Source organism: Grammomys surdaster, unplaced genomic scaffold, assembly GCF_004785775.1.
Source record: "Grammomys surdaster isolate TR1022 unplaced genomic scaffold, NIH_TR_1.0 100, whole genome shotgun sequence".
Classification (NCBI taxonomy): Eukaryota; Metazoa; Chordata; class Mammalia; order Rodentia; family Muridae; genus Grammomys; species Grammomys surdaster.
The window spans coordinates 10019463-10036730 of record NW_021604579.1 but is presented as its reverse complement, the minus strand read 5'-3'; the positions used below and the strand labels follow the sequence as shown (position 1 = coordinate 10036730).

Genomic DNA, 17268 nt, shown 5'->3' with positions numbered 1-17268 from the left:
TCTCTCTCTCTGTGTGTGTGTGTGTGTGTGTGTGTGTGTGTGTGTGTAGAGGGAAAGGTCATGAGGCTCTACTCCTCCTTGAGCATCCCTAAGAGCCATTTGCTTTAGTGGTATAGCCACTGATATAAAGAGCCCATACTTCTATAAACAATTGCTCTTCCAGGACTCTAGTAAAATATATGTATCTATGAAAATGTGATGTTGAAACTGATTATTATGTGCAGTCACTATATGCTAATTAAAGTGAGAATATAGCTTTTAAAGAATATAGTGGTTATCCACTTACATTTCTTCTGTATGTTATTCATGCCTCCTGCCCATTTTTCCATTGGGATGATAATTATTTTCTTAGTAATCTCTGTGAGGTAATACCATGTTCTTAGACTCCACAATGTAATAAACATAATGAGTGCCCCTTAAATATTCCTGGGATTGCCAGTTAATTGCCTTGGGGACTTTTGAGGACCCCAACAGACTTAGGAGGAGTCTGATTCTTTCCTTTTCTCACCCAGGACACAGCTGGACAAGAGCGATACCGGACCATCACCACAGCCTACTACCGTGGGGCCATGGGCTTCATTCTCATGTATGACATCACCAATGAGGAGTCCTTCAATGCTGTCCAGGACTGGTACAAATCAAATTCATTCCTTTGCCAAACTGTTCATGGAAACCTTACATGTGCTAACCCTGTGCTATGTGTTAAGGAAACCCAGGTAAATCTGCCATGGTTCCTGGTTTTAAGATGTTCTTGCCTGAGAGGAGAAATCAAACTAGGAGGCAGCCGACAAAACAAACAAACAAACAAACAAACAAACAAACCGCCAGATGACAGGGGTTTATCCTACTTTGCTTTGTTATTTTGATGAAACACCCACTGGAAGTCAGTGGGGAGGGGAGGGTTTATTTCCTCTTACAACTCCCAGGTCTCAATATATCACTGAGGAAAGCCAGGGCAGAAATCTGAGGCAGGCAATGGAGGTAGGAACTGAAGCAGACTACAAAGAAATGCTGCTTCCTGACTTGTTCCCTATGGCTGAGCAAGATGGTGTCCATATACAACCTAGGACCACCTGCCATGGGTAGCACCGCCTACAGTGGACTGGGCCCTCCCACATCGACCATTAACCAAGAAAATCCCCCCCAACAGAGTTCCTTACAAGCGGATTTGATGGAGGCAGTTTCTCAACTGAGGCTTCCTCTTGTTTGTGTTAAGTTGATGAAAACAGCCCAGCGGCAGCACTGTGTTGGGGGAAGCACACGGGCCGTGGGAACCCAGAAGGGGCTCTCTCCGGTCCTGACGCTGGAGTCAGGGAAGGCATCCTAGCCTTGAGGACGTGTATGGTAAGTCTGAGAAATAAACAGGAGTTAGCCTGAGAGGCAGTGGATAAGAATTTCCAGAAAGAAAAAAAAATAGATATGCAATGAGAAGAAGGTAGGTGAAAGAAGAGAATGTAGGTCATGGGAAGTTTTGTGGTTTTGTGGTTAAAAAAAAAAAAAAACAAGTTGGAATTTTACCCTATCGGTGATGATAGTTGAGTTGGAAATGAACTAGTTCCCAAGTTTTGTTTCAGGAAGGTTCCTCTGGCTACCGTGGAGAGTGAGGCTGCATAGCACCTCTCTATCACTGAGCTGGATAGAGTATATCCGTCCATGTTTAAAAGGGTTCCGTTTGCAATGGAAACCATCACAGCCCTCCAGAGACACAACCTCAGAGCCACCGAGTCTTCCTTCTTGGATTATACCTCACAGGGAAAAGCAAGACATGGGACGGAGGCACCGATGCCCAGTGTTCCGAGTCAGCAGAGGACAGGGGAAGGTGGGGTGTCTGTGCCAAGACAGTACTTTGACAACAGAGGAGCTGAGTGAGCCAGGTAGCCAGCAACAGTGTTGCCCAGCACCAGCTTTGCCTTCTTGTTGCCCATACCTACTCTATTAGTCGGTTTCCTGTTACTGTAACAAAGTCCTGGGGGAGGGGGGACAGGCTTTATAATGCAAAGATATTTGCTTAGCGCACAGTTTTGCGGGCTGAAAATCTAAACAACACGGCACTGGGTCTGGCCAGGGCCTCCTGGCTGAATCATTATCATGGTGGATGGCATCATCCTGAAAGTACAAGCAAGAAGAAAGATCAGCTGGGAATACAGGAAACTACGGGGGGGGGGGTGTCCCGCTTCTTCTTTTTTTTTTCTTTTTTTTTTTTTTTTTTTTTTTTTTTTTTTTTTTTTTTGGTTTTGTTTTTTGAGACAGGGTTTCTCTGTGTGACCCTGGCTGTCCCGGAACTCACTCTGTAGACCAGGCTGGCCTCAAACTCAGAAATCCACCTGCCTCTGCCTCTGCCTCTCAAATGCTGGGATTAAAGGCTGTGGCACCACTGCCCAGCAAATATTTATTTATTTCTTTATTTACTTACTTAATGTATATGAATACACTGTTGCTGTCTTCAGACACACCAGAAGAAGGCATCTTTTCCCATTACAGATGGTTGTGAGCCACCATGTGGTTGCTGAGAATTGAACTCAGGACCTCTGCAAGAGCAGTCAGTGCTCTTAACTGCTGAGCCGTCTCTCTAGCCCCTGCTTATTCTTTATGATTTTCATAAGAACTAATTAGGTTGCTCAAGAATTATACCCATTCCTTCAAAAGATGGCACCCTTCGGGACCTGACTACACCCCACTGGGTCCTACCGTGTGATAGTTTTATCAGGTTTTGAGACAAGCTATCACTGTGCGTCACTGCATTGACGTCTCCCCTCTATGTCTCTCCCTGGCCTTTTCTCCCACTGTTTCTTCTTTCTCATTAGTCTTTCCGGTTATAATTTCCCTTCTGCCCGTCTTCGTCCACCTTCTCTGTGTCCCACCACACCTCCCGTGGAGGGGCCATCACCATACTGCGTGCGCCTTCCCTGTTGGCTGTGACCCCTTTCCTTTTCACCATCCATCTCTGCTCATTCTGCCTTGGGAACACAGTGATTTTAACACCTGGTGATGGGTTTCTAAGAATAACCTGAGCTCATTGCTAATCTGGGAGGTGAGAGAGGCTGGGGTGAGGGGAGTGGGGGAAGCAGAAAGGGAGAGTAAAAGACAGATCAGGGGCTGGCTTCAGGTGCTGCCTTGAATTTGAAGACTGAGTGTCCATCTCTCCCAGGTACCTCTGAGTGTGCCTTCCAACCAACTTGGTCTCAAACATCCAAGCCCCAGTACCCAGAGTGGAGCCTGGCTCTTTGTGGGCTCACAGCAATTGCTGGCTAAGAGATTCTGTCTCTTAAGGGATTAATAGACTTTCCAACTGATGAAATCAGTGGTGGGGTTGGTTTGAGGAACAGAATCAGAACTAGGTTCGTGTTGGCACAAGGGTCCAGCTGGACTAAGTGTCAATGTCAGGTAGGGCCAGAGTCAGTCTATGCCTCAGGATTAGCCATTAGTAGACCATTGATTCACCAGACATTCACTGCCGCCCTCTCTGCTGTATGTCCCCACTGGAGGCTGGCATCCCAAAGATGAAGATCCCTGTCCCCAGGGAAAGAATATAGCCCAGTAGAAGAGATACCATGGTGAGGGTGCAGGAGGCCAAAAGGAGAGCATTTTGCCTAATGGGAGAGTTAGAGGATTAGGCCCATTCCCACTCCCCTCCCCCAAAATGTCTACTGTGCTGGATCGTATTTTATTCTTCTAAATATATTCTAATTATAGAAGTTATGCAGCCGGGCAGTGGTGGCGCACGCCTTTAATCCCAGCACTTGGGAGGCAGAGGCAGGTGGATTTCTGAGTTCGAGGCCAGCCTGATCTACAGAGTGGACAGCCAGACAGCCAGGGCTACACCGAGAAACCCTGTCTCGAAAAAAAAAATTAAAAAAAAAAAGAAGTTATGCATGTCCACTTTAAAAAATGCAAAGAAACATATTTGAAAAGTATTTTTTAAGGTCTCAAAAAATGGAGCCAGATAGTGGTAGTGCACACCTCAAAATCCCAACATTTGAGAGAGTAAGGCATCAGAATGTCTTATGAGTTGGGGCCAGATTGGTCTACACAGTGAGATCCTGTCTCAACCAGCAAACATCTCATTGAGTGAAGAACCCATATCTGAAATCCCAGCACTGGGGAAGCTGAATCAGGAAGATCACTGAGTTTGAGGCCAACTTGTGCTGCATACTGAGCTCTAGTCGAGCCTGGGCTACACAGTGAGATTCTATCCCAAAGTCAAAAGTCTCAAAAAAAAAAAAATCAAGTCTTATAGCCATCCTATATGAACGGAACTACTTAGCACCTCCTAGAGACAGACAGACAGACAGACAGACAGACAGACAGACAGAGTGAGCTCCTCCAAGGACAAAGCTTCTTACGCAGTGAGTTGAAATTCTATATGGGCTCACATAACTGAACACAGGGATCTTCAGAAAACTGCAAATAACAATAGGCTTCTGAACACACAATAACCAAAATTTAATTCAAAGCCAAACATATCATGACTCCAAGATGTTTCCGACAGTGCATCACACAGTTTCATTCAGTTCAGCCTTGATCTGAACATACAGCACACACACTGTGCTCTTGGGCCTGTGGAGGCAGCAAAATCCTTCAGTCCCAGCATTTGAAAGTCAGGGGTAGGGGATCTCCACAAGTCTGAGGCTAGTCTGGTCTACATAATAAGTTCCAGGCCAGCTAGGTCTACATAGTGAAACACTACTGCATTTTTTTTATTACTCTTAAAAAGAAAATTATGTATTTGTAGTTGATGTGTTTGTTTTAGCTGTATGTTTATGTACCACATGCATGCAATGCCTGTGGCGGCCAGAAGAGGGCGTCAGATCCCTTGGAACTGAATGAACACCCTTAGAACCAAACCTGGGCCTTCTCTAAGAGCAACCAGTGCCTGTAACTGACTGCTCAGTTATTTCTCTAGCCCCTGCCTCAATTATTTTTTATTTTATTTTGCTTTTGGTTTTTTGATTTTTTTTTGAGACAAGGTCTATCAATGTAGCCCTTGTATCTATTTTAAATATCTATACACCTGAGTTCACTCACCACATATTGCTTTATTATTATTTTTTTAATGTTAAAAACATTCAGTATCAAATCAAGATTTACTCATTTTTGTAAAAATTTTAAAAAGCAAACAAATCTATCCCAATATACAATTTACTGTAATCTTTAATAAATGATAAGAGTATACATCTATACACTCCAAAGAACTGTTTTACAGTAAATTTCCTTGTGATTTATTACCAGTAAATGTCTGATTTGTCTATCTATTTTAAATACCTATACACCTGAGTTCACTTAAAATTCTCTTGGGTAAAAGGAATCATAAACAAATCCATTTAAGACCTGTACAAGAGACTGTTAAAGGTCCAGTCTTCTGTGAGTGGTGTGTAGATAATCAGAGGGGCTCTGATTCCAGGATGGTTGTGGCCATGTCATGCCTGCTGGTTAGTGTCCTAAAATATCCTTCACCACCTGGGTTGAAGGTGGGGGATAATGGGGGTCAATATATTTCTGTCTCTTCTTAGGGCTACCCAGATTAAGACTTACTCCTGGGACAACGCACAGGTCATTCTTGTGGGAAATAAGTGTGACATGGAAGAGGAAAGAGTGGTCCCAACTGAGAAGGGCCGGCTCCTGGCAGAGCAGCTTGGTATGTATATGGCATGTATATGCATGTGTATGTACTTGTGTTTATGTGTGTCCATGTCTTTGCATGTGTACGTGTGTGTGTGTGTAATACACAGGGAATAAGAGTAAGCTTTTATTTGTGACATTAATGTAGATTGTGAATATAAATAACATTGCTGTGTGGCTGTATTTATTAATTTATATTTAAGTCATATACATATGGATTTTGTGCTCATGATTCTAGGGAATTCATCATTTATATTTTTTCTTATAGTGAATATATAAATAAAATTTAAATATGTGAATGCTGTTTTTAAACTAGATCCATCCACAAAGGAGTTGAGGTAGCTTATTAAAAATAACCATAGTGTGGGAATAAAAAAAATGAGAAAATTTTAGCAAGGGTAGGAGGAAGATTAGAGAAAACAAGAGTCAGATAGATATGTATGTCACAAGTTCTTGGGCACCGGAATTAGCAAGAGGTAGGCCACATATTGTCTTTGGGCTTCCTAGCAACCACTACAAAGAGTAAAACATAATCTGTTATGTGGTTCAGCATGTCCTTACTATAAAAAACAAGCCTTTTATTCCAGGGAAGCTCTGCTCTTCATCTGCAACTATAGAACAGACTCTGTGCAGAATGTGTCCGAAAAATAGCACACATTCTTCCGGAAACTGCTGAACATAATAGGCCTTTCCGTGCCATTTTTCTCATGTAAATGGGTGCCTCTCACAAAAACACAATTCACAACAAAAGTCAGCATATGAAAAGGCAAAACCATGCAGCTGGTTTGCAGCTTGGTGCTGCTAAGACTCTTCCCAAGGTGGAAGCATTTTGACCCCTGTGTCCCATGAAGGCCCAGATGACCAGGCATGTCCCATGTCCCATAACAGAACCCTTACCTATCTTTGCTGGAAAGGTCAGTTTTTAATTCATATATATATGGATTTGATGTAAGAATGCTATGGAGAATAGTTCCTTCTATGTCTGCAGAAAGTCTATAGTCTTCCTTTAGAGACTAGATGGGCCTTTAGGTGACTTTCCTATAAATTTCTCACTCTAAGTGGCTTTGCTGTTGAGGAATAGAGTTTAAAGTTAGGCTCTGACAATTCTAGAGCACAGATGTTAGGGTTTATAGCTGGGTAAACTATGGTATGCGAGTGTGAATCATGTGTTGCATTTGTATTGTGCATGCATGTGTACATATGTGTGCATATGTGCATCTGTGTGTGCTATGTGCATATGTGTGAGTGCACGTGTGAATGTGTAAGATAGTCTGGATTAGAGATGGGTAAACCCTAAGTACTCAGTAGGAGCATTGGCTCATCTGGGGTCTTGTTGTTCCTTTATCAAAGAGGGTCTCCAGTGCAGAAAGTGTCTCCCCTTTGTTCACTGAACAATAAGAATGTGTTGAAGTCCACACTTAAGTCACTTCTGGTCATCCCAAACTGCAGCCCCCTAGGAGACTGTCAGTCTACAGAACACATATAGGAGTGAGGATAGGGAGTCACTGAAGATAGCCTTAGTGAATTAGACAGAGCAAGGTAGCCCATCTCTGTGCTACACAACCTGAGTTTGTCCCTACTGTTTACCTGAGCATGTCTGTTTACGTATGTATCTCTTTTCCTGGTCCTTGAGAACAGGAAGTGTGTATGGCTTGTTTCATTGCAAGGATCTAGCTTAGGGTAAATATTCATATATTCCACTTGTTCATTGAAAATATGTATTGAGAGCCAGTGAGATGGCTTAGCAGGTAAAGGCTCCAGCAATCAACCCTGACAACTGGAGTTGAAGCCTCCAGCACACACACACACACATACACACACTCACACTCACACACACACACACTCACACTCACTCTCCCACATACACGCATACACACTACATAAATATTTTTAAAAAGAATAATATATATTGAGCATATACTCGGAGCTGTGCTCTGCCCTGGGACTAAGGATCTAATCAGGGGGAGCATATGTAATTTCCACTGTCAGGGAACTAACAAGGACAGAGATGGTAAGCAAATAATTATACAAATAAATAAAAATTGATATGTGGGTGAATTGTACAACATATAAACTGTGCCCCAACAGATATTTTGTGATTAATTTTGATTAATAATCTTATTATAGCAACTAATTAACTATTTTTATTTTAAAAAATAAAAATTTTAGAATAGTTTTTTAAACTTAAAATATAATTACATCTCCCCCTTTCCTTTCCTTCTCCTAGTTCTTCTCATGTACCCTCTTGCTCGCTCTAAAATACATATATATGTAAATATATTCCTAAATATATAAATACAACCTGCTTATTCCATATGCTGTTACTTGTAAATATATGTTTTTAGGAATGATTACTTGATATTTGATAACTGACTGGTGTGTTTGTCTCTGGGGAAGACTGTTTTCCCTTCCCTTAGTTACCTGTAGTTCTTAGTCTAGGGTTAAGCCCTTGGAGCTTATTAAATCAAATGAAATCTTTCTAAGACACTCAAAGCAAAGCCTGGAGAATTTCCTGGAATCCTAAACCCAGTCTATCTGTAGCTATCCCCAAAGAGAAATGTCAAAATGGCTCACAATGGGGCAGGCATCATTTGTTAGCTGTCCAAACAGTCTACTTTGGAGGAGGACACATAAGTAGAGGAGTCTTGATCCTGATCAAGAAGGTCACTGCTTTACTGTCCCTGAGGAATGAACCATTCCTGATTGACATTCCTGATGAAAAACCTGGGCAGGATATACAGAAAAGCTGATTCACAGAAAAGCTGGGCCCTCTGCTCTAGCTATATTCTCTCTCTCTCTCTCTCTCTCTCTCTCTCTCGCTCTCGCTCTCGCTCTCTCGCTCTTTCTCTCAGAACTCATCTGGTTTAAGGGTTAACTGCTAAGCTTTGGTACACACCCAAAGTGTGTCTTTTTTGTAGGATTTGGGGAGCAATGTATCTGGGGCTTCTCTGGTCTGATTCCCCACAGCATCTGGCTATAAACGGAGGCTTGGGGATATGTCACCCTGAGGGTACAGTGACATCCTCGGTCTGATCCATAGCTGGACTTCCCAGGTATGTAATTCAGTAGTCTGCTGGTCAGTAGTAGTACTGCTCTCTGCCTTATAGAACTTCTTTTCTCCTATCTTAACCCACTCAGTTAAGACTATTGACTTGGCCATCAACTAATATTTGAAGCTGTTTGTGGCCTCTGTACTCTCCAAGGTCCTGGGACCTGGATGAGGTTTTAGAAACACTGAAGAGAGCAAATCTCTGGAGTGCAGAGAATTTTTACTCTACCCGGGAAGTAGAACATTGTAGGGTGTTTGTCTCCATGTGCCCCCTCAGAAGAGGGCTTCTTGGTCCATTTCTTGTTTCTGATTTAGGAAGATGTTTGTTAGAGGCAGATACAAGAGAAAGATGCCTACAAAGACAGGAGGGTTTTGTGTGGGAGTTTGTTTGCTTGCTTGTTTTTGTTTTAAGACAGGGTCTTCTAAATTCCAAGAAGGTTTTGAACTTGCTCTAGAGCCAGGGATCCTACCTTTACTTTCCAAGTGCTAGAACTACAGGCGTGTGCCACATTCAGTGCTGGGACTGAGCCAGGAGCTCATGCATGCTAGACAAGCACATTATCAACCTGAGCTCTATCTCCGGCCCCAAGACAATAAAAGCTTCCTAAGCCGAGTCAGTAATGGTGGCAGGTTTAGTACCCAAGTTTACCCTTTGGACTCAAACTTTTTGTTTAACTTTTCTAGTGACTTTTTATTAGTAGTTACATGAGGATTAAGGATCCTTTTGTATACCCATGTAGTCCCCTTACTATCTGGGGAGAAGGACAGAGGAGAAATGGGCAGAGCCGGGTCAGATCTTCCCAGGGAATGTGCCTTCTGCTCTGTGGTCATCCTAGGCTGAGACCTATGACATGGGGCAGAAGGACTTGTAAACATGCAGGTACCACTCACACACACAGATTCATCACCCCCTTTGTGATCATTGCCGTCTCACAGAGGTGAGAGTTCAGATAGTTCTGCCTGCAGTTCCTGGTCTGGTTCTAGTTCAGGAAGCAGGGGTCAAAGTGGGCAATTTTGTAGTTCTTGATTTTAGTCTTGATGTCTTCAACCATGGTGCGGACTCTTAAAGACAGCCCTGGAGCAGTGCTCGTCCCGTGTGACCCTTAGCAAAGACCTGTACCCAAACTCATATGATCTTATCAGGCTCTACCACAGTGTTTCTTCAAAGCCTGCCATAATTTGTCTTCATATTTGCATCATTGGTTAGAACATTTGTGAGATTTCTTTAGATTATGTTGTGGTAATGCACAACTTGAGTTGGCTTTCATGAGAAAGGTCCAATTTCTCAATGATTTTTCAAATCAGCTGTTAGTTGTCACCATGTTCCTCCTGGAATCTTCTGGGATCCAGTCCAAGATGTGTTAAAAAGCTTCTTAAGGTATCTGTTGGGACTTGGATCACATGACTTCTACCCATTTCCATCGAGTAAAGCAAGTCATATGATCAAGCCTGGTGTTGGAGAAACTGGAGGTATATTCCCCCACACCCTCAAGGAGGCACGGCAAGCCAGTTGGCAATGGGCAGAGGTGGAAAATTCTTTGTAGAGATGGCCATGAATTCTCTCCCATAACTTGAGATGGTCTTGCCCATAAGTGCTTGATGGGTCCTGGGCACAGAAGCAAATGGGCTTCCTACTCTTTTTTTTTTTTTTTGGTTTGGTTTGGTTTGGTTTTTCAAGACAGGGTTTCTCTGTGTAGCCCTGGCTGTCCTGGAATTCACTCTGTAGACCAGGCTAGCCTCGAACTCTCGAACTCAGAAATCCGCCTGCCTCTGCCTCCCAAGTGCTGGGATTAAAGGCATGTGCCACCACCACCCGGCGGCTTCCTACTCGTAAGATGCTTATAACCTGAGAAATAAAACTATAAAAAGAAAACTTCAGCATCTTTGACAAGTTTAACTTTCCTGTGTCCCCCTCTGAGAGGGAGGACTAATGTGTTTCCTGAGTGTGGCATCTGGTTGAGCCCAGCTACGGGGCAGAAGTCTGGGCATCTCACCCTTTCTCTTGGCAAGCTTCATCAGCAGGGTCTGCAGCTCCTGATTCCTGCTCCTATGGCCTCAATTCCTTTGCCTCTAGTAATTCCATAGCCATTCTCATCTGCCAATGGGCTCTACGTTACCTCCCTCTGTTATCCTCTATTCCGTCACCATCCTTACAGCCAACTGCTTCCGATTTAGATTTGAGGAATCATGCCCATTTTCTTGGTTGGAGTCTAACTGAAAGAATTCTGCCGAGTGTCATGGGATTGCAGGGGAGAGGTACGTTGTATGTTCTGAGTGGTGAAATAGGATAGGGGAGAGAGAGGGAAGGCTGTCTGGGATCAGAAATTCTACAGAAGGATAATGAAGATGATCTGAGTGGGAACGAGAATCGCTGCAGGAGCAGATGCCCAAATGGGAGAGCATTGTTGTCTCAGCAGCAAGGTAAGAGGAAGAAGAAGAAGCTAAAGAAACAGAAGGATCCATGCTGTGCAGGGTTGCTGAGGTTTCCATGTGCTTTGAATGTACCTTTTCTGAAAGCTTTGTCCTCAGGCAGTAGTGTTGGGAAATGGCAGAACTGTTATGAGGTAGCCAAGTGGGAAGAAGTTGGGCCATTGGGTTGTGGTTGTGCTCTTAAACAGTGGTACCCTTTGACCTTCAAGTATGGGACCTTGTTTTTTTTTTTGTTTGTTTGTTTTTTTTTTTTGGTTTTTTTTTTTTGGTTGTTTGTTTTTTGTTTTTTTAAACATAACATGTCTGGCCACAAATTTGCTATTTGCTATCTAGCCAGGGCTGGCCTTGAACTCCTGATCTTCCTACTGTTACTGACTATGAAATAATACAGCTAAAGCTAAAGGGCAGCTATTACCACAGAGCCTACAGTATGCTCTTCAAACTTTGAATCTCCTGAATCAGAAACCACATAAATCATTTTCTTCACAAGTAGTTTGAGTCGGGCGTGGTTAGCACAGGGATGAAAAGTCAAAAAATACAGTCTTGCGTTTTAAGCCAATGAGGCTGATATGAAGTTACTCAAACCTCTTTTACTTCCAGTGACACAAATCCAAGACCAAATAGTTCAAATTTCATGCAAGAGCATTGCTGAAATAAAATGAGAGAAGATTAACAGGCCAGGGGATATAACTCAGTGATAAAGTGCTTGTCTAGAGTGAGGCCCCAAGTTCAATTTTCAAACCACGAAATCAAAACAACAACAACAACAAAACAAGACAAAATATGCCCCTAACTTTGGTGTCTGATGTTTGCAATCCCAGAGCTTAGGAGGCTGCATCAAGAGGACTGTGCATTTGGGGCTAGCCTGAGCTACATTAATAAACCATGGTGTTGGGTAAATTGTTTCTATTACAAATCAAAGTACTTGAGAAGGAGAGTAAGCCTAGGATAGGAAGGAAAACAGGAAGTCTCTCAGCAAACTCTAGAAGCAAGAGTGTACGAGTTGAAGGTTAGTAAATGATGGGGTACAGAGGTATAGACGGGGTGGAGAAGGAGTTTAACGTGATGGTAGTGGAGAAATATTCAGGAATGGGTTGTGATAAGATGTGGGCTCAGTCTCTAACAGCTGGCTTTGACAACCTAGATAAACCTATCATTTTGGAAATGGGGAGCGTTTCAGATTCAGCTGTGAATTGGACTCCGTTTAAGACAGCAGAAACTCCATTGTTCTGAAGCCAATTAGAGGGAGAAAAGGACCAGAGATGACCAGTCTGCTTAATTGGTTGTCATCTTTTTTACCACACTAGACTCTCGGCCTCTGAAACACTTTATTAATGAACCGGAGGAAAAGGTTACCACCTGGACCTACTAATCAAGAGCCTTCCAGGATCCTGACAGTAATTGAAAGTGCACTGGAAGTTGTGCTGAGCTGACTAGACCCGTGAGGTGGTAACTTGAAGTAGAATTCGCAGACTTTGGGTACTTTTGAAATAACAGTGAAGACACTCTTTGCCATGACATACCAGGTCTGGTCTCTTATTCTCCATGTCCCACTATAATGGATGACAAGCTGCCAAACCCCTTTTAGAATACAGAAAGGTGTTCTCCGAGCCCTTTCCCGTGTTTGCATGCATTTGTCCTGCCTGCTGTATCAGACATGCATGTGTACACTCACAGCCCTGTGTCTTTGCCCAGCAGACATCTGCATCAGTGCCACTGTCTCCGAGCAGTCTAGCTCGGCCCTCAGCCTTGGATAGGTACTTCTGTGGCCTCAGCATCCTTTGGCTTCCCATTTTTCCAACACTTACCACTACGATGCTACTATGTCTATCTTCTACACAGAACTGGGAGCTTGTCAAGTATAGGGACTGTCTGTGCTTCACTTCGGTGTTCCTGGTGGACAGCACAGGGTCTGTCTGTGCCGTTGCGTGCTTGCTGGGCCAGCAGTATCATGAGCCCTGCTGGTTACATCTCTCCATCACACCTTCAGTGATCCTTCCCACCGCCTTCATTCAACCAACATGGACCAAGCACCTACTCCTCCACTCAGGCTGGAGCTCCAACAAACGGCCCAGTCCCTTCTCGGGGTCTTCCAGTCAGATAGATTCCCAGCACATATAGTAGCAGGCAGAGGGAAATGGGAGGCCTTTGTCAGGGTTCTGCAGAAAAAAAGATGAATTTTGTTCAGTTCCAACATTAATGGCTTGCATTCCCACTAACTTCAGGAGGCTGCCCCATATTTCCCTTGTCATGTCTGCCCTCTCCTGCATCCCCTTTTGGCCTCTGGTTTCAGAGTTCCAAATTTTGACTGAGAATGTAATAGCTTGTCTGTCACTGTTTCAAGGGAGGGCAAATCCAGGAGGCATGAGATAGATCCCTGGCTTTTCACCCACTTCTGAGTCTTGGTTTCCCTACCCTTAAAGAAGAAGTGATGAGCCCCGCCTTGATCTACCAGGATTCTGTTTATGAAGTATTAAGAACTGAAACTCTTAGCCGGGCGGTGGTGGCGCACACCTTTAATCCCAGCACTTGGGAGGCAGAGGCAGGCGGGTTTCTGAGTTCAAGGCCAGCCTGGTCTACAGAGTGAGTTCTAGGACAGCCAGGGCTACACAGAGAAACCCTGTCTCGAAAAACCAAAAAAAAAAAAAAAAAAAGAACTGAAACTCTCACTGCTGAGCCTCTAGAACTAGGTTTGCTCTCCCTAGGTGCATGGCACGTAGCAAAAGACTTGGCAAAATGTCAGTGCTCAATAAAAATCTGCTGTGTTGATTGACCCCCAAAGGCTGAAGAAAAACAGGGTTTTTCCCCCAGAGTTGGGAGACATGGAAAGGCTGAGACCAGAGTGGGTGGGGACATCTGAAGGTGAATTACTATGCATTCGTACACGTTACAGTCATGTCACATGTCTTGAGTATGTCCACGCTCCCACGTGAGGTGGATGATGGAAGCAGTTAGGCTGCTTGCCCGTGCTGATAGAAACACACCGAAATAAATGTAGGCTGGCTTCCAGGCCTCTTCCCACTGCCCACCTGTATAATGTGGCACATCCCCAATCAGTGTTAATTCCTCAGAAAGATTTTGTGGCCTGGCTTTGACCCATGTCTTCATCTTCATCCACACTGATGGTGAAAGGCCATTTCCTGTTTTACCTTCAAGCCCCTTTCTTAGGCAAGCCAGTCAAAGGACCAAGGAATCTATTTGTGTGATATTCATTAAGGAAGAACTAAGGTATGCTGAAGAGTCTCTGAAGCGGCTGGATGCCTGAGGGTAATGAGCCAGCAGCTGCCTCTTTCCTCATCACATGTCTGCAATTAGCCAGAGCTTCTTTAGCTTGCCTTTCTCGGGTCAGGAAATAGGCCAGGGAGAGGCTCTCAGTTGGAGGCGGGTGGGCAGGGGGCCTTCAAGCTGTTAGGCCGGGTGACAGGAGTCTTGTTTGTACCTGGGGTTCAAGCTTTTCTGTAGCTGGCAGAGTGAGGAGGAGGAGGAGGGAAAGAGCCTCTCTTTTGTGGAAGATGATAAAGGAGGGGAAAGAGCATCAGGAAGAAGCTGTCCTTGTAACCGACAGCTTTCCTACAGCAATTTACCTGCTGTCTCACTCCATCCTCATAACTGTTCTCTGTGGGAGATGTTAATCTCTCCCCCAACCCCTCACTCCCTCTCGAATCTCCACCCCTCTACACTCCCTGCCTCAAACAAGAAATCTGAGACTCAGAGAGGTTAAGTGATTCAGACAAGTATGCTGGCTTGCCCAGATTCAGGCTCCACAGCCAGCAGATAAAAGCAAAGCAATTTGTAAAGAAAGAAAATGAAAGCTCTGTATAGTGACACAGGCCTGTGATCCCAGTACATGGAGGACCGAGGCAGAGGATCATGAGTTCCAGGCCAGCCTGAGCTACATGGTGATTTCCAGGCCAGACTGAACTGTAAACTGAGACTCTGTCTTAAAAACTAAACTGAAAAGTAAGAGGAAAAAACCCACAAGGACAATGGCCGTGGGGAGTGGAACTAGATGGTGGAGGGCAAAGAGGGGGCAGAGCTGTGTACAGACCTCGAAGCCAGGCAAACCCAAGAGCAAACTCAGTTCCCACTTACAGCCATGTGACTTGTGTGAGCTCCAAAATCGCCTACAACATCCGTTCTCCCGTTTATAGATCAGCAATGCTAATACTTAACAGGGCGGTATTTGCGGTGTGTCTAGCTTAGTGTATGGCATTTAAGAGCTGATCAGTACACACGAAGGACGCCCAAAGAGGAAGTGTGAGGCCACACAAAGGGAAGAGCAAATCAAGTGTCACATATTCACTGTGAGGGACCTGCCCTCCAGAGCGCAGGCTAGAGTTGAGCAGGGTGGAATGAGAAGGAGGTGGAGAAAGAAGAGAAGCTCCTCCAAAGGGACAGGGCACGTGGCAGGGTTGGTGGTAGAGTGCTTGCCTGGTCTGCCCAAGGCCCTGGATCCTATCCCCAGCCGGACAAAACCAACAGAGAGTCTAAAACCTGGCCTTCTGCACTGGTGCTCCTACTTAGCATGGACACACCAGCTGACCTCCCCGAGCCACAGCATCAGCACTGGAGAGCTGAAGAGCATGTGACTGACACCCCTTCCCCGCCTTCTGTCCCCCAGGCACCACCTGAACAGAAAGTGAGGTAATGGATTAACCAAACGTTTAGGAACATGTGAAGTTCTCTGATTCCATCCATACACGTCACTCTTTCAGCCAGCACCTGAGGTCCTTCACAGTCCTCCTCAGGCACTCGGCTGTATCCCTTGCAGGCATGTTAGCTCACACTGAAGTGATTCTATCAGGTAAACAAGAGCATTCCTATTTATACACTAGGAAGTTATTTGTAAGCAGAACAAAATGATTTGCCCAGAGTTGAAGAGTGACTGACAGAGCTGAGATCTACCTTGTTTTACAACGTGTGCTGGCAACCCTTGACCTGTACTGTTCTTTGAGGCAGAATCCTCTGTTCATGGAATGAGACTTCCCTGCTTCATATCTTAGCTCTGGCCTTATTGATCCCAAGAACTCCGCTGGGCACACAAAATGGTTCCAGCAGAAGAGATGGGGAAGTCTGTATTCATCATCTCTTTTCTCCCTAGGGTTTGACTTCTTTGAAGCCAGCGCCAAGGAGAACATCAGTGTGAGACAGGCCTTCGAGCGTCTGGTGGATGCCATCTGTGATAAGATGTCTGATTCAATGGACACAGACCCGTCTGTGCTAGGCACCTCCAAGACCACTCGGCTCTCAGACACCCCGCCTCTGCTACAGCAGAACTGCTCTTGTTAGGCAAAGCCCACCCTCCCGTTTCCCCGTGCCATGCCCACTTCTCTGCTTCTCTCTGTTACTATCCGCTCTCAAACCCCAAGCAAGCTGAGTTCTTTGCCAGCCCCTATGATTCTCTGCAGATGGCCCCAGCTACAGATACTAACTGCAGGTTACTGTGTGGGTGAAGACTCCTTTTACAACAGAAAACTCCCTCTTAGGAAGGAGGTTCAATATAGAGACTTGGAAAGAATCTTTTCTGCCCTTAAAATAATAAAATAAAATTCCCTTCATTTACCAAGATCCTCTTCCCACGCACACTCCTCAGGGGCTGGCCAGTGTGTAAAGTGAGGCCCACCTGCACAGCTAATACTATTAAAGAAACTGTCTCAAAGTACAACCTGCTTGTTTCCTATCAGGCTCCCTGTGGGGCTTCTCTTGCTGCAATTGAAGCTGTGGTTTGCAGAGCCCTGAGCCTGTTGCCACGGATGCCCACAGGGCTTGGGCAGTTGCTGTGGTGACAGGACAGTGCTAATCCCTGGAGAGCTCTGATGCTAGTGATGCAGAAAGAGCAGAGGCTGAGTCAGAAACACACTTAAAAGAAAAGGATTATCTTCTGCAAAATGTCAAAGGTCCCTGCCATTTAAAAGCACAAGGACCAGAAGGGGAAAAAGCAACACAGCCAGGAACGGGTCTTACCTTTAAAGGTCTTTCTTTGTCTCACAATATAGCCTTAGGCTAGCCTCAAATGTGCTATTTAATTTAGGCTGAACTTGAACCTAATTCTCTTGCCTCAGCTTCCCCAGTGCTGGGAATACAGGTGTGTAGCATCACACCCAGTTTTTCCAGCTGGTTCTTAACTTTTGGGATGCAGTAAAATTTGTCACTGATTCTTGAGCTCCCAG

The 17268-nt window shown here is 44.6% G+C and overlaps 1 protein-coding gene and 1 pseudogene across 1 annotated transcript in view; one reads left to right on the top strand and one right to left on the bottom strand.

The window, feature by feature from the left end:
* The window catches only part of Rab3b (RAB3B, member RAS oncogene family), a 65190-nt gene extending 48430 nt beyond the window's left edge, over positions 1–16760 (top strand). The window contains exons 4-5 of the mRNA XM_028787310.1: positions 5511–5635; positions 16200–16760. Of these exons, the coding sequence (XP_028643143.1) occupies positions 5511–5635; positions 16200–16387 (313 nt within the window). The 3' untranslated portion in view covers positions 16388–16760. The remainder of the gene's footprint in view (positions 1–5510; positions 5636–16199) is intronic.
* Positions 9459–9720, bottom strand: LOC114638745 (annotated as a pseudogene).
* Positions 16761–17268: the final 508 nt, after the last annotated feature.